The 20,866-nt window shown below is 38.1% G+C and overlaps 2 protein-coding genes and 1 long non-coding RNA gene across 5 annotated transcripts; all 3 read right to left on the bottom strand.

Moving 5' to 3' along the window:
• Positions 1-1,753: 1,753 nt before the first annotated feature.
• Positions 1,754-14,182, bottom strand: LOC6596890 (D-2-hydroxyglutarate dehydrogenase, mitochondrial). Of its 3 annotated transcripts, none has more exons than XM_026990062.1 (5): positions 14,096-14,182; positions 4,690-4,897; positions 4,336-4,477; positions 2,535-3,228; positions 1,754-2,457 (listed from the first exon to the last, which is right to left on the bottom strand). In XM_026990062.1, the coding sequence occupies exons 2-5, from the start codon at positions 4,819-4,821 to the stop codon at positions 1,884-1,886; spliced, it is 1,542 nt and encodes a 513-aa protein (XP_026845863.1). In that variant the 5' UTR covers positions 4,822-4,897; positions 14,096-14,182; the 3' UTR covers positions 1,754-1,883. The 3 variants fall into 3 exon arrangements, with proteins under 3 accessions (XP_026845863.1, XP_026845862.1, XP_002022105.1); XM_026990061.1 differs by lacking the exon at positions 14,096-14,182 and adding an exon at positions 4,973-5,043; XM_002022069.2 differs by lacking the exon at positions 14,096-14,182 and adding an exon at positions 4,954-5,033.
• Positions 14,183-15,626: 1,444 nt separating this feature from the next.
• On the bottom strand, positions 15,627-16,147 carry LOC113566085. The gene is made up of 3 exons (XR_003408933.1): positions 16,091-16,147; positions 15,935-16,019; positions 15,627-15,827 (listed from the first exon to the last, which is right to left on the bottom strand). It is a non-coding gene; the product is annotated as an uncharacterized LOC113566085 (long non-coding RNA).
• A 1,128-nt stretch (positions 16,148-17,275) lies between these two features.
• Positions 17,276-18,974, bottom strand: LOC6596891. Its single transcript, XM_026990092.1, has 2 exons — positions 18,384-18,974; positions 17,276-18,323 (listed from the first exon to the last, which is right to left on the bottom strand). The coding sequence occupies exons 1-2, from the start codon at positions 18,902-18,904 to the stop codon at positions 17,774-17,776; spliced, it is 1,071 nt and encodes a 356-aa protein (XP_026845893.1). The 5' UTR covers positions 18,905-18,974; the 3' UTR covers positions 17,276-17,773.
• Between the last annotated feature and the right edge of the window lie 1,892 nt (positions 18,975-20,866).

The raw sequence follows: 20,866 nt of genomic DNA, 5'->3' as shown, positions 1-20,866 counted from the left end.
CTCAGCCGAAAAGAAGCGACAAAAGTCAAAGAAGTTTTTGAGCGGCCTTGAAGCCAAAACTATGACAAAATAAATATATAAATAATATAAAAATAAACAATTCGACCTAGCTTTTAAAAGTTTTTTTTAAACATAAAATTATTATGTATATAGAAATTGACCAATAAAATTGTTTATCAATAAAATAAATGATGTTGCATTTTATAAGGAAAATATGCGCATTTCGGTGCAACTTTGATAATGTTTTGTCAATTTTTATTCATGCAAAAAAAATTTGGAAGAAAATATCTTTATTCGTTCAGTAATTTATCACTTGGCAAGCTGAAAGGGCCGAAGGCCCCACTGTGCCACGAGCGCGTGCTTTTGCCCCAGCCGAACCGTGTGTGTGTGTTAACAGAGCTTTGGCAGCAGCGCCACTCACTCCACCTTGAGCCGCCCTCTGTCGTCTGCTACGTCTCGACAGAGACGCTAGAGCTTTCTCCGTTCTCTCTGTGTGGATCATGAACTTCACCCTTGACCGACCGTTAAAGTTTCGCCGCAGAAAGCTGTGTGCTTAAATCACGTTTGAGCTTTCTGGCGTTCAGACACTGAGTTACTGTGTACTTTTCGTTAAGATCTGAAATTGAAAATCCGCCTGAAAAAAATCGATAGATTGTAAGACCCAATTTATACGTTCGTTTGAACAATTTTTCTTTGATGTAAGGCTAAACTACATACATTAATATTCCAGTTGCAGAAACGAAAGAAAACATATCAAGAAACTAACTAGGGGGAACGTTGTGATTTGCTGCTGCGACCGCAACTCTACATTTATACCCGATACATAGTCGGTATGGCTCTCTTCCGCCGAACGGCACTAACATTGAACGACACTACAAAAAGTACGTGCGAGAGAGAAAGAAAATCAGTCAGAACGTTTTGTCGGGCACTGCGTAGCGACCGTAAATTAATTTGTTACTTTTGGCTATAATACAAATCCGATCTGATCCAGGTTCGGCAATCTGGTAGGTATGGCTATCAAGCGCTTTATGATTGTGCGACTTTAATTTTCTCGTATCTTCCCAATTGTTGATGCCACAGATTTTCGTCTTTTGCGGTGGCGGAAGGGGGTGGGGCAAAATTTTGAAATACACTTGTGTAGATTCGATATCATAGGAGTGTGGATACCAAATTTTGGTTGCTCTAGCTTTTAGAGTCTCTGAAATCTAGGCGCTCACTTTTATCGATAAGTGAAGCCGACCATGAAACGTGTGTGTTAGAAAGAGACAGAGCGAGAACGAATAAAATTGTTTTCTTCATTCTGGCTATAATGATACGATCTGAATCTGGTTCAGATTCTGCCGTTTAGAAGATATAATCATTTTTACGATTCTGCGTTTTTGGTTTTCTTGTATCTTTGAAATTGTGGATGCAACAGATTTTCGTCCTTTGTGGGGGTGCAAGGAGGCAAAATTTTGAAATACACTTGTAACAGTGGCATATTAAAGAAGTCTGGATACAAAATGTCGTTGCTTTAGCTCTTATAGTCTCTAAGCACTAGGCGCTCACAGAGACGGACAGACAGACAGACGGACGGACGGACAGCAAGACATGGCTCTATCTACTCGGCTATTGATGCTTAAACGATTCCTTCGGGACGTCTGGACGTTATAAAAATCGATACTAGCATTTAATATAAATTTTACAGTGATGTAAATTGTTCGATTTTTACTATTATTAAAAATTGTCACTCTTTCCACCGAGCCCAAAAAAATGATCTTTTTCACATTTTATTAAGTATACTTTACACGGATTACAAATTACAATTAACAAAAAAAATTAGCACAAAGAAAGGGGATTTTTGAGATGGTATCTTTATCTATCACTTTATTTCGGTGCACAGCTTAGTTGAGAACCTTGTACGGGTTAAGAATGCCGTTAGGGTCAAGGAGCTTCTTCATTTCGCGCATCCAGTCGATGGCCACCACATTCTTCGAGTAATGTAGATAGTCCTTCTTGAGGAAGCCTATGCCATGCTCGGCACTAATGCTGCCCTTCAGCTTGGAGGTGTACTCGTAGACGAAGGGTTCGACACGCTTGTAGATCTCGTCGTTGAACTCTTCGCAGGAGACATTCAGATGCAGGTTGGAGTCGCCCAGGTGGCCGTAGCCGCACACGATGGTGGCCAGGGAGCCGCAGCGCTCCCGCATCACGTCCACGATGTTGTAGAAATCGCGCAGTGGCAGGGAGATGTCGTACTTGAAGCAAAAGCTCTTCTCGATAAGCCCCAAGGGTACCATTTCGCGTATCTTCCAGATCTCCTGCACCTTGCCGGGATCGCCGGTGACAGTGCCGTCCTGGATTTCACCCCTCTCCATACCATCGCCGATAAACTGATTGATCTTCTCCTCGTCGTGGTCGCCGTTGCTGCCCGAGGTCTCGATTAGCATGTAAAAGGGAAAGCCCGAGATGGGGGCGCTGTCAGAACAAACAGATTAAGAATAATTCTATGATATTTGTTTCTAGAAGATCCTTGCCGAATCAGAGCCACTTACTTGAGGAACTTGAACTGCTGTAGAGCCGTGTTCAGGGCTCGCTCGTCTATCAGCTCGCAGGAGCTGAGGATCTCCCCAAGGTTACGCTTGGCGCTGACGAACGTTTTGAGGACGTCATCGAACGAGTTGAGCCCGATGAAGGCCACGTTGACGGCCTTCGAGGAGTGTGGACACAGCATCGAAAGCTTCGTGATCACTCCCAGCGTGCCCTCGGACCCGATGAACAGGTGCTTCATATGGTATCCCGTATTGTCCTTCTTAAAGTTCGACATCAAGTCGAGCACCTGGCCGTTGGCCAGCACAGCCTCCACGCCCAGCACAGAGCCGTGCAGGTTACCGTACCTCACCACACGCACTCCGCCCGCATTCGTCGACACATTTCCACCGATGTGGCAGCTGGCCTTGGCACCCAGGTCCAGCGGTACCGTCAGACCCACGTCCCTGGCCCGCTGGTCGAAGTTCTCCAGAATGCAGCCCGACTCGACGACCGCAATGCCCGTGACCTCGTCCACAGACAGCACCTTGTTCAGCCGCTGAAGGGACAACACAATCTCGTCACAGATGGGCACCGACCCGCCCACCAGTCCCGTATTGCCGCCCTGGGGCACCACGGCCAGCTTCCGTTCGTTGCAGTGCCTCAGAATGGCGGCTACTTCCTCAGTGTTGCCGGGCTTCAGGACCAGCTTGCTGTTGCCTGAAACGATAAATGACTCAATCAGAATAAACAAGAAGACAGAGTTCTTGATAACATAAAAGCTGTACGAAAGTTAAGAAAATCGTTCTGAATGTTTGACGACAAACTAGGTGAACTACATATATATCCATCGAAAAATTGAAAAGTTTAGCTAATAGAATTGTATGAAATGAATAAAACCATTGTAATAAACCAGTAAGTAAGCGCGTGGGCGTCGTGTTTAGCCACTGCAAATTGTTCCCTCTGACTATAATTATAATCTGATCTGATCTAGATTCGGCCAACTGCTAGATATGGTCATTCTCGTATCTTCAAAATTGTTGATGACACAAATCTTCGTTCTTAATGGGGGCGGACGAGGGTGGGTCGAACTTTTTAAATAAACTTGTAACAGTGAGATCTAACAGGTGTGTGGATACCAAACTTGGGTACTTTAGCTCTAATAGTCTGAGATCTGGGGATGCCAAAGATTTTCGTCCTTTGCAGGGGCGGAAGGCGGTGGTGCAAAATTTTTAAATACACTTGTGCAAGTGCGATATCTCAGGAGTGTGGATACCAAATTTAGTTGCTCTAGCTCTTATAGTCTCTGAGATATAGGCGCTCTTCTGGAGCGATAGGCAAAGACGACCAGGAATCGTTTGTGTTATAGAGAGGCAGAGAGAGAAAGAATGAAATTGTTTGGCTCATTCTGGCTGTAATAATGATACGATCTGTTTCAGATCCGGCAGTCTAGAAGATAGTCATTCTCTATAATTCTATTTGGTTTTCTCCTGACTTGAAAAAAGTGGATGCCACAGAGTTTAGGTCCTTTGCGGGGCGAAAGGCGGGGCGAAGTTTTGAAATACTCTTGTAACAGTGAGATATCACAGGAGTCTGGATCAAAAATTTTGTTGCTCTAGCTCTTATTGTCTCTGAGAACTAGGCGCTCACGCTGACCAAGAATATATATACTTCATGGGGTCGGAAACGCTTCCTTCTGGGCGTTACACAAATCCATTTTCCCGACAAATCTAATATACCCTTCTCTTTGAGTATCGGGTATAAAAAGAAGAAAAGGATACGGAAACAGAAGAGTTATCCCTATTTTTCGTATGCCCATTAGCATACCACGTATCCGCTTGAGAAAGCAAATGTTGTATCCCTCCAGATCTTCGGTAAGGACATGATTCTTGCCCAGCAGCTTCTCAAAGTGGGTCACATCCTTGTCGCTCAGAGCGGCATAGTTGCCACGTTGCACATTGTCCGTGATCTACAATAAAAGAGTGGCATGGCATACATTTTGAGCACAACTGTACGGGGGAGGAGTGGATGCTGGTTTTCGAAGATGGTGGTGATGTCACAGAGCGTGTCCGGGGGACTCAACCACCATTTGAAAAAACGGATTGGATTTTTGCGATGCCACGCCCACGTTGCAACCACCACCATTCAGAACTGACCGTGCTACGAAAACTTGTTGCCTACCTGTGTGAGCTCCGGCATCGGCGCCCCGCTGCCCGCCATCGTCCTTACGGTCGTTTTCGTCTGTGTGGGCGGACGCAGCAGGGGGGCGGTGGTCGCTAATCTGCGCATTTGCAGGAGCCGCTGGAAGCGCATGGTGTATGTGGAGCGGGACTTCAGGGGGAACCAAACTACCTGTATTCTTTATTTCTTCCTTCTTTGGTCACAAAGGCTGCAATGAGAGAGGAACGCCAGTCAGCCGAACGATCGCCCACACGAAATTCTTACTAGTATAAATCTTAAGAACCTCCACTTGACGTGCTTATGAATACACCACTCCGCAACGCAGCCCGTATCACACTGATAGCGCCACACAGAGAACTCATAGAACTTTTCCACTCTCCAGACGTCAGACCCGACGCTCTATCGCAGTGATAGTGGCCCACTACCACCACTGACACCACTATCAGTCCCCCACTTGTGGTGGCATGAACGCGTGCATAAAAATTATCATATTTATTTTGGGACATACACACATACACACACAGTCAGGCAAAACGCAAAGCAAAAGCAAACAATGGTCCGGCCGGTTCGGGTCTGGTCTGGTTTCGGGTCGAAAAGTGCAGCCCAGAGTCAACATTTTTATGATTGCCCTTGGTTTACCGTTAGGTAAAGGTAAAACCAGAATATTGTTTACAAACTCATTTGGAAAATAAAAATTTCTACCTGCTCGAAAATGATCTCGGATCTGTCTTCATTGGTCATGGGGATTAAGAAAAACGATTGTTGTATGGCTTGTGATTGCCGGGAAAGTATACGTAGTGAAAAAGAACCATCAAGGTACGGCTATAATAATAAATACATATGTACAAATGAATAAGTTCGATTTTTACTTATAAACGATTTGCATACATTTGCAACCGAATGTGAACATATATAAATAATGAATTTATTTATATAACCGAAATTAATAATATACTTGATGAGATCGGAAAATACTTCCCTCGCTATTTTGTGAAGGGTAGTTACTTTTTTAACCCTAAATTTAAATATTAATTAATTAAAAGCTAATGTGCCAATACTTTGGTAAACCCAATTTCATACTTTTTTTCGATAAAAAAAATGTTACAAAATAATTTAATAAAATTACGCTTATAAAAATTATCCAATCTTATATAAAAAATATTTATTTATCGTTAATTTCATTCCTTTTTTAAACAAGTTTTTACAAATTTGTTTGTTTATTGAGTATTTTCCGCTCTTCCCACTCATATGTGTGTTTATTACATCGAAATAATCTCCGTCTTGGTATGGGTGCAAGTTAACGTACCCAATTCCATTGAGCTCTTATACGAGTTGTAAACAATCTTTGGTTTTCCAAAACGAAAACAATTTCAATCTTGGGCCTCCGCCTAATTGATTTCTAAGATGTACAATCTCAAGCGCCCCCGCCGCAATCCCATTCTTTGACACTCGCCTAAATGGAAAACCAATGTTTGCCCACACCCGGCTTCTCATAAACAATCTCACTCCCGGCTTTCTGCAGATCCTGCACTTTAGGCCTTTTACAGTTCTCTCTTTGGATGACGAAATCTAATACTCGGGATGGCGAAATCAATTGAAATGTTTATAGAAAAACGATTCCCGAAAGGGATCAACGATGCAAAGATCAGAAAGTTCAAATCAGTCTTGATCCAGCAGCGACACCGCAAAGTCTAGCTAAATATTAAGATCGCGCAATCCCTTGGCCCGGAATTCCTTTGTGACCCTCTACTTAAATCTATATCAGTGAAGTTCGAAGTAAAATAAAAACTTTTTAAAAACACAATCCGCTACCGCAGTTGTTTAATTGGCGCCCAACGTGGGGCGACGTTGTCTAAAAAGCACCGAATGATAAAAGTGTTGCGTCGTGCCGAAACCCGAAGGACAATTAATTAATGGAATAAATCCTTCAAAATTAAAAACGCGGAGTGACTGTGTGATATAGATAAAAAAAAGTGAGATAAAAAGGAAACAAACCGGAGCTTAGGGTGTGCAAAAACAAATACAAATACAAATACAAATACAAATACAAATACAAATACAAATACAACGCAAAATACAAATAAAACAAAAAGCTAATCAAGGCAATTCGTAAATACAAAAAAAACCAAAGAAACCCAAAGTTTTTAAAAAAACAAAACCAACAAAACCGACAAAACCAAAATACAAAGAAAGTGAAACGATCAGCGAAGCCAAAGAAGGAAGACCCCCAGAAGACCCAGCTGAGCAAAGAAATTTAAGAAGGAAGACCCGTTCGAAGATCTGCCAAACTAAGAAGGACGACCCCTACCGGATATTTCGTGAGCAAGAGTTGTATTAATAAATATATAAGTTCAATTAGGATATATAAGATTATAAAAACTAACATATAAGAAAAATTAAAAGTGGATCAGCTAACTTTAGATTTTGAAAAACTAAAAATGATTAACTCTCAAGCAAGGACCGATCTCACAGCAGATCTGGTCAAACAATTGATAGCACTTCAAATTTCACAAGTACAAGAGCAAATTGTAAATTTAAAACAACAAATAGAAACTAAATCCGATCAGGTATCGGATTATCAGGCAGAAACAATAGACGAGACAATAAGAGACGACACCACATTGAAGGTAATAGAATCCCTACCAATTTTTAATGGTGGATTAAACCAATATGTAGGATGGAGGGAAGCTGCAGAAACTGCAGTGAAGTTATATAAGAAAGGAAGTAAGCAATATTATATTGCATTAACAATTTTGAGAAACAAAATAACAGGACCAGCACATGACGCACTGACCAACCACGGGACAGTTCTAAATTTTGATGCCATACTTTCACGGCTTGACTTTGTTTACAGTGACAAGAGACCTATTTACATAATAGAACAGGAATTAAGCGTTCTCCGACAAGGGAACCTTTCAATTATAGATTTCTATAACGAGGTTAACAAGAAAATGACCTTGTTAATAAATAAGACAATAATGACTCACGGAAAGGACAGTGAGATCACCAAGGAATCAAATAAAAAAATTAGAGACAATGCCTTACGCATTTTTGTCACTGGCCTAAACGGCGGCATTGCTGAAATCCTATTTTCATTGAATCCCCCAGATTTACCGAATGCCTTAGCAAAGGTACAGGAATTGCAATCTAATAACATTCGGGCCCAATTTGCCTACCAATTCAGCGGTCCCAGAAATTCAGGGAATAATAATTTTAATACCTTAAGATTCAACCAACGACAACCTAGGACTAACAGTTCACCATTCGACCAAAAAAGGGATTTGCAGAGGAATAACATGTCTTGGGGACAACCCTATTTCTTGGGTAATAGACAACAAAATCAGGCCCCAGAACCAATGGAGGTAGACGAATCTATACAAATCCGGAACCGACAGAACAGCAATCAATTCAGGGGAAATAATAACAATAGAAATTATCGGGAGAATACTAACGGTTATTTTAGGAGAAATAATAACAATTATAGCCAAGCCCAGCATTTTAGGGCAAACGTAGTCCCGAATAATCAGTCTAACGACAATCCAGCGCAGAAACGAAAACTAAACGAAATGTCGGAACAACCGGCTAATAAAGCAATGAGGATAAATAACATTGAGGAGGATCATTTTTTAGATCAGCCCCCGAAGTAGGTCTGCCCTACCTAAAAAGAGTAGACAAAAAAATAAACAGAGAATTAAAAGTTTTGATAGATACGGGAGCAACTTCCTGTTATATAAAAAAAGGAATTTACGACAATAAAAATGAATTACCAATCTATAAGAAAGTTGCTACAGTGAATGGGTTTTCAATAATTAAATATTTCCATAATATAACAATTTTCAACACAAAGCAAGTGTTTTATGAAATAGATGGAATGGAGGCAGATTTACTAATAGGATTTAACCTATTAAAGAAAATCGGAGCGGTTATTGATACAGGAAAGGGGACTTTAAGTTATAAAGACAATGAGGAGAAACTAATATATGACGAGGTCCTTTCTTTAAACAAATTAACCTTTATAGAAGGAAAAACCATCCTTCCGTTGAAGGAATATATAATAAAAAAATATTTTGAAGAAGAAAAAGAAATGAAAAGCGATTCAGTAAAGGTAGAAGGAAGTTTATATAGCTTGGGATCAAAAAATCCTGAGCACGCCGACGAAGAATTATCCGTCAATAGTTTGGGATTCAAATATCCTGAGCCCGCCGTCGTTGAATTATCCGACATCCAAAGTTTTAATAGTTTGGGATTAAAATATCCTGAGCACGCCGTCGTTGAATTATCCGACACTAAAAGTTCGAATAGTTTGGGATTAAAGAATCCTGAACACGCCGTCGTTGAATTATCCGACAATAAACAATTTAAAAGTTTGGGATGCAAAAATCCTGAACGCGCCGTCGTAGAAATATCCGACATTCAAAATTATGCAAATTCTGAATTGAAAAAAATGAAATTGTATAACACAATAACCTACAAAGAGGACAATTTAGAAAATCTCAGAGAGAAAATGGTATCTATCATCGAAGAAGACCATGCCAATATAAATTTACAGTTACCGTTCAGAACGGATATAAAAGGAGAGATTAACACTGAACACGATAGACCGGTATATGGCAAGCAGTATCCATACGCTTATTCGGTTAACGATTTCGTTAATAACGAAATAAGTAAAATGTTAGATGAAGGTATAATCAGACCTAGTAAAAGCCCATATAATTCACCGGTAATAGTAGTACCAAAGAAGGGAGTAAATGAGGACGGAACTCCTAAGCATAGATTAGTAATAGACTTTAAGAAACTTAATGAAAACACTATACCGGATAGATACCCTATGCAAGATCCTTCAGTAATCCTTGCCAATTTAGGTAAAGCGAAATATTTCTCGGCCATTGACTTAGAGTCAGGTTTCTATCAGATTTTAATGAGGGAATCAGATATTGAAAAAACATCTTTTTCCATAAATAACGGCAAATATGAATTTCTAAGAATGCCTATGGGATTGACGAACGCTCCCAGAATTTTCCAAAGGGCAATGGACGATATACTTAGAGAACAAGTTGGGAAAACTTGTCACGTTTATATGGACGATATAATAATATTTTCAAAAACTATAGAACAACATTATAAAGATCTAATTCATATAATTCAGATATTGCAAAACGCTAACATGAAAATTTCACTTGAAAAGTCTAAATTCTTTCAATTGGAAACCAAATTTCTGGGATACATTGTTTCCCAAAATATCATTAAAACAGATCCAGACAAAATCTCCACAATACAAAACTATCCAATTCCTAAAAATATCAGAGAGCTACGTAGCTTCTTAGGACTAACAGGGTATTACAGAAAATTTGTCCGAAATTATGCCACAATTGCCAAACCTTTAACAAAATATCTGAGCGGAGTAAATGGGAAAGTTTCACGAAGGGCATCCAAGAAAGCATTAATACAGCTGGATGAACCAGCAATTGGAGCATTTAATAATTTAAAGGACAGTTTAATAGCACATATTGAATTAGTACAACCAGATTACAATAAAAAATTCACATTAACCACAGATGCATCGGACATAGCAATAGGTGCAGTTTTGTCGCAAGATGGGAATCCCATAACATTTATTTCTAAAACTTTAAGTAAAACCGAGCAATTATATGCTACTAATAAAAAAGAATTATTAGCTATTGTATGGGCATTAAAAAATTTGCGAAATTATTTATACGGAGTGAGTGGAATTGAAATACATACAGATCACCAACCTTTGTCCTTTGCAATGTCGCAAAAAAATCCAAATGTTGAAATGAAACGTTGGTATTACTTCATAGAAAGTTTCACACCAAAAATCATTTATAAGCCAGGCTCAACTAACGTAGTAGCGGACGCGTTATCTCGGATTAAAATAAATCATATGACAGATAGTGATGTCGACCAGACAGAATCAGAATCAGACATAAATACTCAGCATTCAGCAGAGAGTAGTTTCGAAAACGTCATTCAAGAGACTAGCAAGCCTCTAAACCAATTTAAACAGCAGCTACTATTAGCGCAAGGGAGATTCACAGTTCATGAGTTAGTAAGAGTTTATGAAAATACCCGACATATTATTGAATTTGATACGGTTGACAATCTGCTAATCATTTTAAAAGAATTTATTCAGCCTCACTTAACCACAGGAATACACTGCACTTTAGAAGATTTATACCTTATCCAAAATAAGCTAAAGGAAAACTTCATAAATAAATTTCTCTTCACAAGAAAGTTCCTCCAAGATGTAGTAAATTCAGAAGATAAAGCTATAATTATAAAAGAAACACATTGCAGAGCCCATAGAGGACTAGACGAAAATTACAAACAAATAACTAAGCTGTATTATTGGCCAAACCTGCACAAAAAATTAAAAGAATATATAAAAAATTGTGAGATCTGTAACAAAAACAAATATCGGAGACACCCTGTAAAAATTCCAATTGGGGAAGCTCCCATTCCAGCAAAAGAAGGAGATCAATTACACTTAGACATATACTATGCCCAAAACCTAACATTCATAACTTGTATAGATTCTTATTCCAAATACTTGGTGGTCAAGGAAATTCAAAGTAAATTAAACATTGAAAATAAGGTAATGGAAATTTTACAACACTTTCCGTTAGCAACATCATTAATGACTGACAACGAACCAAGCTTTACTTCAGCACAATTTAGATCATTCATACAAAGAAGTAACTTAACTATTTATTATGCTGATCCCAGACACAGCACCTCAAATGGTCAGGTAGAAAGGGTACATTCCACACTAACAGAAATAGCGCGGTGCATCAAGGATGAACTAAATCTAACAGATTATTCAGAAATAATAATAAGGGCGGCACTGAAATATAACCTGACGATACATTCAACGACCAATCAAATGCCATATGACATATTGTATAACAAAATAGAACACAAACATAATCCAATATTACTTAAGGAAGCTCAGACCAAAATGCTTAAGATACATAACAAAGATAGAAGAGAAAAAGATTATAAAATAGGAGAAGTAGTCTATGAAAAGAAATTCGGGGAAAGAAATAAACTTCAATCCCGATACAAAAAGCAGGTAGTTAAGGAAAATCGACCGAATAAAATTATAATCAACAATAGAAACAGAATTATACATAAAGATAACATCAAATATTAAATATTTTTTCCAGAAAATGTATGCGAATATACTAATACTGACTTTTGTTATATTGACGACTGCGGAAGTAATTGACTATACGCATAGTGACTATCTATTGCTCAAAGACGACAGAGACGTTTACACTTATGAAACATACGCTGAACTTTTCCATATTACTAATTTGAGTTTTTATAGAGAGATAATTGATAAAGAATCCAAATATGTCAACAAATCAATTAATTCAGACGATGAGTGGGAAATATCAATGGACTTAAGTCTATTAAAATTAATGATTTCAGAATTAGTTCCAAAACGGAAAGAAAGGGGAATAAATGAATTAGGTACCATTTGGAAATGGATAGCAGGCAGCCCTGATCATGACGACTTTTTGAAAATACAAAATAAAGTAAATGAATTAACTGAAAATAATAATAAACAATTTGTAATAAATTCCAAATTTTTCAAAGAAATTGAATTGCTATCAAATTCATTAAAGAATGTCATCTTCAATGAAGAAACGATACTGAGAAAGCATCGTTTAAAATTAATAACTTTTGACCTACTAAATTTAGTTGATACCATAACCCTCTTAAAAGTAAACATTTTCAATACAAAAATTTTAAATAAAAACGAAATAGAGGACATTTATAAGCATGAAAAACATAATGTTGAACTGTCTGATCTGTTGGACATTGCAACGGTTAAAATAATTCGAAATGCAGATTTAATAATCATTTACATAAAATATCCTCAAATTAAAGATATTTGCAAGTTTTACCATGCAAGAGCCATCTCACAAAATGATGGAATGTTAGTTATAAGTGAAAAAGTTTGTGAATGTAAGGAGAAATACTATTTAATGAATAATTTTAAAAGTGAAACTTTTAACAATTACGCACAAATAAATTTAAAGAGTACCTGTTTCACCAATTTACTTAATGGCTTTAAAGCCAACTGCACTAAAAAAAGGGAAAAAAAACAAAGAAATAGACATCATTCAGGATGGTGCCATATTAGTTTCAGGCAAAAATATCGTAGACAATACTACTTTGTTAGGATCGTATCTCCTTATATTCAACAACACAATTGTAATAAATAATATAAGCCACATAAATGATAAGGGTAAAATTCTAAAATATATATCGCATCATAGATATAGCGATTTTGAATTAGTTGATTATATACAATCAAATGATAAGCAATTTTCTTTTGATAATGTTAATATTTTAAATCCCCTTATAACATTAGGTAATACGGCCTTACCATTAACAACATTATTTTTAATCATTTTGATATTGTTAATGTTATTTTACTTCTGCTATAAATTAACCAAATTTGTACTTATTAAATCAATAAGAATACCGTCAGAAGAAATAGTGGAAAGCAACATTCAAATACTGTCAGAAGAAATTAGAGCTCTATCAGAACTTCAAAATGTATCGGGACGAAACATTTAAGAATGGGGGGAGTTAACGTACCCAATTCCATTGAGCTCTTATACGAGTTGTAAACAATCTTTGGTTTTCCAAAACGAAAACAATTTCAATCTTGGGCCTCCGCCTAATTGATTTCTAAGATGTACAATCTCAAGCGCCCCCGCCGCAATCCCATTCTTTGACACTCGCCTAAATGGAAAACCAATGTTTGCCCACACCCGGCTTCTCATAAACAATCTCACTCCCGGCTTTCTGCAGATCCTGCACTTTAGGCCTTTTACAGTTCTCTCTTTGGATGACGAAATCTAATACTCGGGATGGCGAAATCAATTGAAATGTTTATAGAAAAACGATTCCCGAAAGGGATCAACGATGCAAAGATCAGAAAGTTCAAATCAGTCTTGATCCAGCAGCGACACCGCAAAGTCTAGCTAAATATTAAGATCGCGCAATCCCTTGGCCCGGAATTCCTTTGTGACCCTCTACTTAAATCTATATCAGTGAAGTTCGAAGTAAAATAAAAACTTTTTAAAAACACAATCCGCTACCGCAGTTGTTTAATTTGCACGCGTGTCCGAGACAAGAGTGTATCAAAATACTCGCCTAACAGGTAGATGATAAGCGAGAGATAGCGTGTTAGGGCAGAACCTATGTGAAACCGGTTGTAAAACCAAACATCAATTCGATTCAATGTCATTATTTATCGCGTAGAGTTAATCGAAATGTACACACAAATAAATCCTCACAAGTGGGAGTGAACAATAAACGTATGGTAGCTTTTTTTTACCATTAAACTGGATGAATTTTGTATAATCACCATTGAGATATGTAGAGAAATGGGTGCCATATCAAGGAGAGCTACACGCGCCTACCAAAACAAACACAAAATCTCTCTCTCTCTCTCTTTTTTCTCTCTATCTCTCTGAACTTTTTGACTCTGGAATGGAAAATCACCGAAAACACACACTGTAATTCACACATACAATTTGTATTAGCCTGGCGATTAAGACAGATTAGGGAAATTCTCTCCCAATATCAAAATATTCCTGTGACTGGTTTTGATTGCGAGTGCAATTGAGCAAAGCGTTTAAATCGTTATCAGAACAATTAAAACTAAACATCGACTAAACGTGCCACAACGAGGGAGGCGGAAACTACATATGTATATCCCATATGATCTCTGTTAAAGCTCTCTCTCTCTCCCGCGCTAATTGAGCTTTTGTAGTTTGAACCATCGAAGAGAGGAGAGAATATATACCTACATATGTAAGGTGATGTACCTAAGAATGTCAAATACGTGTAGAAGTACATAGCTTTATACGACTTTTTGCAAAACAAATTCCGGACAGATTCCAACAATGGGCCATGATTTTGTTCTATCATGGGAACCTCTCGGTTACGCTCAGTCTGTTACGGCAGGAGTGGGGAGTTGGTGGAACCAGCCTTATCTCATAAGCAAATCCTAAAATAAGTAAATAATAATGATAATATATTTAAATATCATGAAATCTAAATCGAAGGGAGCTTGCCAAAATGTTGTAGAAATATGAAAAATTAAAGGAGATGCATTTTTAATGGCTATTGTCTTAAATAAGCTTTAATAGAATAAATATATAAATACTCATCAAATAATCACGTCAATAATAATGTATTACTCAAAAAACAAACTAGTAAAAATTACACGTTAGGGGTGCGGTAGGGGATACAATTTACAGGTTTTTATCCTTTGTGGGGAGGTCGCTATACGATCTGTTCTGCGAGCTTGATAAAAAATCAACTGGCCCGCGCCGTAATAGGATATTGCTCACCACAGCATAATAGAGCTCACACTACTGTGAAAACGATCCAATTGTAATTCCTCTTTGCTCCTCATTTCCTTTACTTCCTTAAGTCCTTAAAAATATAAAAAAGAAACCCTTATGACCCTTAAAAATTCAATATTTGCTCCTATGAAAATGCTATATAGCGACAGTTTCTAATCCACGCCTTATAAATATTGCAAAAGCACAGGAGTATTCTAAGTTTTCGTCCGTAAGCTGAGGTTTTTTATTAATTACAGTCCCTTAAGGTGTGGAGGCTTCGAAAAAAAAACACGTTTTATTATTTTAGCACTGGCTTAAAGTACAGTTAAATATTTTTAAATCGAGTTTTAGTCGTGTATTTTAGATGCGGCTCCCAGAACAGAACGCACATATGCGTTAATAGATACGTACATACACATATGATTTGCTACATATTGACAAAATAATAATAAATTAATTAGGAACTAATTAAAACCGATTAAAACCGATTAAAACCATTTAATTTTTAAACACTACCCTTTAGTTTCTTCTACCTATTTGATGAAGTTTGCTGCAATCAGAGTTGATATATAGAAAAATTCGCCGATCTTGCCGTTATCTGCACCCCTCTCGATAGTTGAAGATGAGCAGCTGCCCCAAATCGTGTAAATGATAGAAGATATAACATTATCTTTCAATTTTCTCAGTCCATTTATTAGTCCGCACGCCGAAATTACATCATTTTGACGAAAACCTTTCAGGTACATACTGAAATTAGCATCGATGAACAATTAATCGGAATGACTAAACATAGCAGTACTTAGCCAACCACATGTTTAAGTAAATCGTCCGACTTGGAATACTTTACCAGTTACCTGATTCAAAATGCAGCTGATCAGTCATGGGTAAGTTCTTCTCCATGATTACCCACGGAAGAATGTCCGGGATGAACAAGTGCAACTAAAATTAAATATTAATAATGAATAATGAAATAAATACATATGTACAATACTCGTATAATAAATACTCACATTTTCCTTAAATTTTGGAAGATTGAGGGGATTGGCTAAAGTCGATTGAATCGATTGAATTAATCGATGATTAATTGGTCAACTTCTGCCGACAAATATTTGGAATATCATTGTCGTATGTATACTTTGCAGCCTGTATTGTCCTTAAAAATGGCGTTAATTAAATTCATATCCATGACTATTGGGGTATGCAATGTGAATTTCAAAAAACGAAAATCAGTAAAAAATGACTTCCTGATTTTGTTTCAGGTTCTGTTTTCACCAATTTGCAGGGAAAGAACAAAATTAAAACAGTCGTCTTTGAAGAAGTTAGAAATAGTTATGCACGAGTATGTATATTTTATATATTTATATGTACATATACATATTTATATATTTATATTCTATATATATATTTTTTTTCTACATAAATTTGTGCGATGCCTTAAAACGATTTTTATTCATTCTGTTCGACTTTTTTGGCTTTTGCAAGTCACGACGTCACATGTCCAGCTAGAAGTTCCCTCTCCCACTGCATAATTTTCTCACATGAGCAAAAAAATTACTGCAAATGAAAAACGAAAGAAAATCCCGATTGATGGCCACACTAAACGGTTTTTGATTTTTTTGGTATTCAAAATGGCGGACAAAGTATATGCCCATAAGTACATATGTATGTACATGCATATGTACATATGTTCAATATAAAAAACACCTACTCTTTTTCTTTGTCCAAATTTATATCAAGATGCAAGTCTTTTCCTTCAATTCTCTTCATTAGGTTTCAAATACAAATTTGTTGTATTATAATATGTTATAAACTGGGCAATGAACTCACCACACGGCCAGGCCACGCCTACCCCCTGCAAGCAATGGGCACAAGGCCCGCGACATGCGATAGAAAGAGAGAGAGAGAGATAGTATTCACGTGACAGGGGTGTCGTTGTTCCTATGGCTATCCCTGTCTGGCGCTCAGCAACAGACGACACTCCCACCCCAGGCCGCCCCCGGACGGCCAGCGCATCCATCAACGTCCCGTCGGCATTTTGTGACGTTGCAAAGGGGCACGGCACCGCACCGTCTATGAATTGTTAAAGCCGAAACAAAATGGAGAAAACAAAATGTTGGAAAGTCTTACCAATTTATACCATTGTGATATGTTCTAAAACATTGATAATATTAATTTGATATTCACTCGCTTAAACATTAATATCTTTTGTGGATAGGAACTAGAACCTATTTCAGACACATACATACATATTTACTTACACATAGTTAACGAGATTTGGATCTTATGAACTACGGAACCTAAAGAATACATCATTTTATTTATTCTAGATTCTGGGAAATAAACATACATATGTACATACGCATATATATCGTTAGAAGTACTGTAATCTGTCCGAGTTTATGCAAAGCTTCCGGCTGATCAGCACTCTTGAAAGTCTCAATCAGGCGGATATGACGGCACGCATCAATTAGATTAGAGCATTTAGGTGAGTTTTTGCAGATAATTTTTTAATGTAGAACTTCTGTTGTGTTTAATGGAGTCTTCAGTTGCTTGCATTCAGGTGCTCCAATACATAGTTAACACAAAACAAGATTAATTTCAAAAAGAATGTACATATGTATGTGCAACGAAGGTATAGTGCATAGTGTTAGGGGGGTTCTTAATGATGTTGCGTGTACAGTTAGCTATCAACTTTACTTATATTTGGTAGAGTTGATGTATAAGTTGGGCTTCGAGTAGACGCGTATCTCCTCATCTACGATAGCCAGCTCCTTGTCGATTTCTGCCTTGCGGCTGCGCACCCGCATAGTCTGTGAGGTGATGGGCATGTGATTTAGCTCATTGATGAGAACATCATAGCGCTTCTGTGCGCTGTTCAAGTGCCCAACACGATCCTGCTCCGCGTGCAGACTAAGACCGGCAAGCTCCTTGGTTGCAGCCTTTTCGCGCTTCTCCTTCTCCAGCTTGAGCTCGCGGCGTTGGGATGTCATGGACGTAGTGCTAGCATTTGATGGAAAACGGCTGCGGCCACTGAGCACAGCCTCCTCATCCGAAGCGACTTCAGTTTTCAAATCAATTTGCAACTCATTCATGTTGAAGCGACTGTGCTGTTGTTGTTTGCCATTTGTGCGAGGTGACAGCAGATCCTCGTCTTCATTTTTATCGTACCGACTGGACTGTTTGTAGTTGTTTTCGTATTTATTGGTCAGCTCACTCAGCATAGGTCCACCATCAAAACTGCATCTAAAAGATCAAAAAAAATGGTAAATTGAGAAATGTGTTTCTTCTGCTTTCTCTTCTTACTTTTGCAGGGCTTTTGTAAGAAAGCGTTCATCGGTGATATCCTCTGTCTGTATGCCGATGCTTGTGGAGCTGTGTTGGATGCCGCAAGAATTGCAGCGCTCTGTATAATTGTCCGGCGAATGTACCACATCTTTCTGTGGGTCATAAACCACAGGATTGCGCTTTTCAAAGCCGCCAAAGCGTTGGCCAGACTCTGGAGCGTCCACACCCAATTGGTAATGCGAGCGAGAGTTGTTGCGGTTGCGTGTCATACTGGTTTCCCGGGTGCTTTGTCTGGATACCGATACTGGAGGGGGTTTTCCTCCTTTCGATTCCCGTACCTCGGGATCCGAGCGACGCATAGGTGTCGGCATCCATGCCGGACGCACCGGCTCCTTCGCTGCTAGTTTTTTACTCGTTGATTTTTCCAGGGTGCTCAAGCTCACCTTATTCTCATTGAGAAAATTGCGGCCCCGAGAAGATCGCGGCACTGATGAAATGCTTTTCATCGTGGGTGTCGGGCGATTTGATATGTTTGACATTATCCGACGACTGTATAAGTACCACTAAGTACAGTACGGAAATATGTATGGTACTAGGAAAAATGTAATATTTTGTTTGTAGTTAGTCGAGCTGCGTTGTTGAATGCTTTGAGTTTTTCTTGTTTACTGACAACTATCGAAAGCACACTTGTTTTTTAATAACGTAACGTCAGGTAAGTTTTTTGGAGTTTATCTTTCAAATCGTACGTTCAATTGTTGTCCTTTTTTGACTAAATACTTAACTTAATTACTATGCAAAAATATACATTCGTTTTTCTTCATAATATTTTGTCGTACGAGCGAAACATAAAGCCAGATTGGAAATGCCCATATGTACTATGTTACCTCTTCGATTCTCAGACTTTCTTAAGCTATTGTGGTATTATTATGATATGATTAATACTTACAGCTATTTACATGGTCAATCTGTTTCATTATGTATTTGAAAAGAACAATACAATTTCATAGTTAATTTGGTGGGTTCTATAAACTTTGATTTTCCGCTTATTTTGGGACATTCCTTCCTGTATTTACACCGAAGACTGTTACCTACGGGCTACTTGTTATATACGTATTATACTTCTACTTTCTTATTATATCTATAAAAGTTTAACAGAAGCTACCCAACATTGAGATTTCTTTTTATACGTTGCAACTACCCTTGAAGACTCCCCTACTCTGTACATACATATGTACATATATATGTTTGTACTTATCACCATACTCGATCTGTGGAATGAACCATGAGTTTTCATAGAACAATTTACCATTAAAGTTTGTATCCAAATTTTCCATCATGGAAATGATGAATGAAGAATGAAGATGTACAGCATGAGTCATGGTCGAAGAGTATAGGGGTATATTAGATATGTATGTAAAGTATATGTAATTGTTTGACGCCTAGTTCTCAGAGCCTATAATGCACTTGTGGAATCCACAATTTTAACGATACGGGAAAACCAAAAACGCAGAATCATAGAGAATAACCATATAAAGCAGATTGACGAATCTGGATCAGATCAAATTATTATTATAGCCAGAAGTAAAAAATAAAACTGCAGTGATTACGCAACGCCTTCCACGCGCTTAGTGGTCTGATGAACTACATAATTAGGGGACAAAAATGAGGATCACATCAGAGAAATTATTAGATATACATATATGTACATATACATATATACATACATAAATATGTATGTAGGACGAAGAAAATCTTGGATCTGGGACTGAAAATGAGAATAAAGGGAGAGCCTATACAAATGGAAGCTATTAAGAAGAAATATAAAAATTAAAGCTATGACCAGAAACAGTTCCATGGATGAGTCAGAGATTCCACGACAACTGGGAATAGCCCTTATCTTCCAATTTTATATCTGCATATTACAATTTTTACTATATATACGTACTCCTGGGTCAGCCCCATGTCACTCTTTCTCGACCTCATCCTACGCGAAGTATGAACTTTTAAGTTTTAAGAGCTTAAGGGTTGCAATTCTAAGTAATATCCCAGAATTTTAGGATGGTTTCCCGATTGGGGACAAATATGGCATGTTTGCTTGGAAAACGCTTTCATTGTGTTGCCCAAAATGGTGGCAAAGGGTGTGCCTGTTCTCGTCACATTTATACACGCTTATGCTGCGATTATTTCGCAACTGCACAAATATTTATACAAAAACCCCCGAAATATTACCGCTTAACTCCCTTGGATCCCTTTAAAAACATGTGACTCCCAAAAGACTAATGAAAATCTGGGAAAGCCGCTCCTATCGGTTCTCCTTGGCGGTACGAACAAGGGCAGCACGAATCGTTTCTCCACTGCATAGAACCAACAAAGGACTCTGACTCTGCCAAAAAAGTAATTGTGCAGAAGTGGCAGGGTTCGAGGGGTGGTTACACATGAGAGCTTCGGGCGAAGAGGAACAGAATATCAAAATCAAGGGGAACTACAGAAGATGTTTAGGG

The sequence above is a fragment of the Drosophila persimilis genome, unplaced genomic scaffold (assembly GCF_003286085.1).
Source record: "Drosophila persimilis strain 14011-0111.01,24,50 unplaced genomic scaffold, DperRS2 tig00000520-arrow-pilon, whole genome shotgun sequence".
NCBI classification, from domain to species: Eukaryota; Metazoa; Arthropoda; class Insecta; order Diptera; family Drosophilidae; genus Drosophila; species Drosophila persimilis.
The sequence above is the reverse complement of the archived record's forward strand: the minus strand, read 5'-3'. Positions and strand labels throughout refer to the sequence as shown.

Bases quoted from the DNA above. Each gene is read 5' to 3' on its own strand.
- LOC6596890 (XM_026990062.1), bottom strand. From the start codon at position 4,821: ATGCGCTTCCAGCGGCTCCTGCAAATGCGCAGATTAGCGACCACCGCC. The intron at 4,478-4,689 runs GTAGGCAACAAG...CTTTTATTGTAG, and splicing joins CGATGCCGGAGCTCACACAG to ATCACGGACAATGTGCAACG. The intron at 2,458-2,534 runs GTAAGTGGCTCT...TTGTTCTGACAG, and splicing joins CAGCAGTTCAAGTTCCTCAA to CGCCCCCATCTCGGGCTTTC.
- LOC6596891 (XM_026990092.1), bottom strand. From the start codon at position 18,904: ATGTCAAACATATCAAATCGCCCGACACCCACGATGAAAAGCATTTCA. The intron at 18,324-18,383 runs GTAAGAAGAGAA...TTGATCTTTTAG, and splicing joins CTTACAAAAGCCCTGCAAAA to ATGCAGTTTTGATGGTGGAC.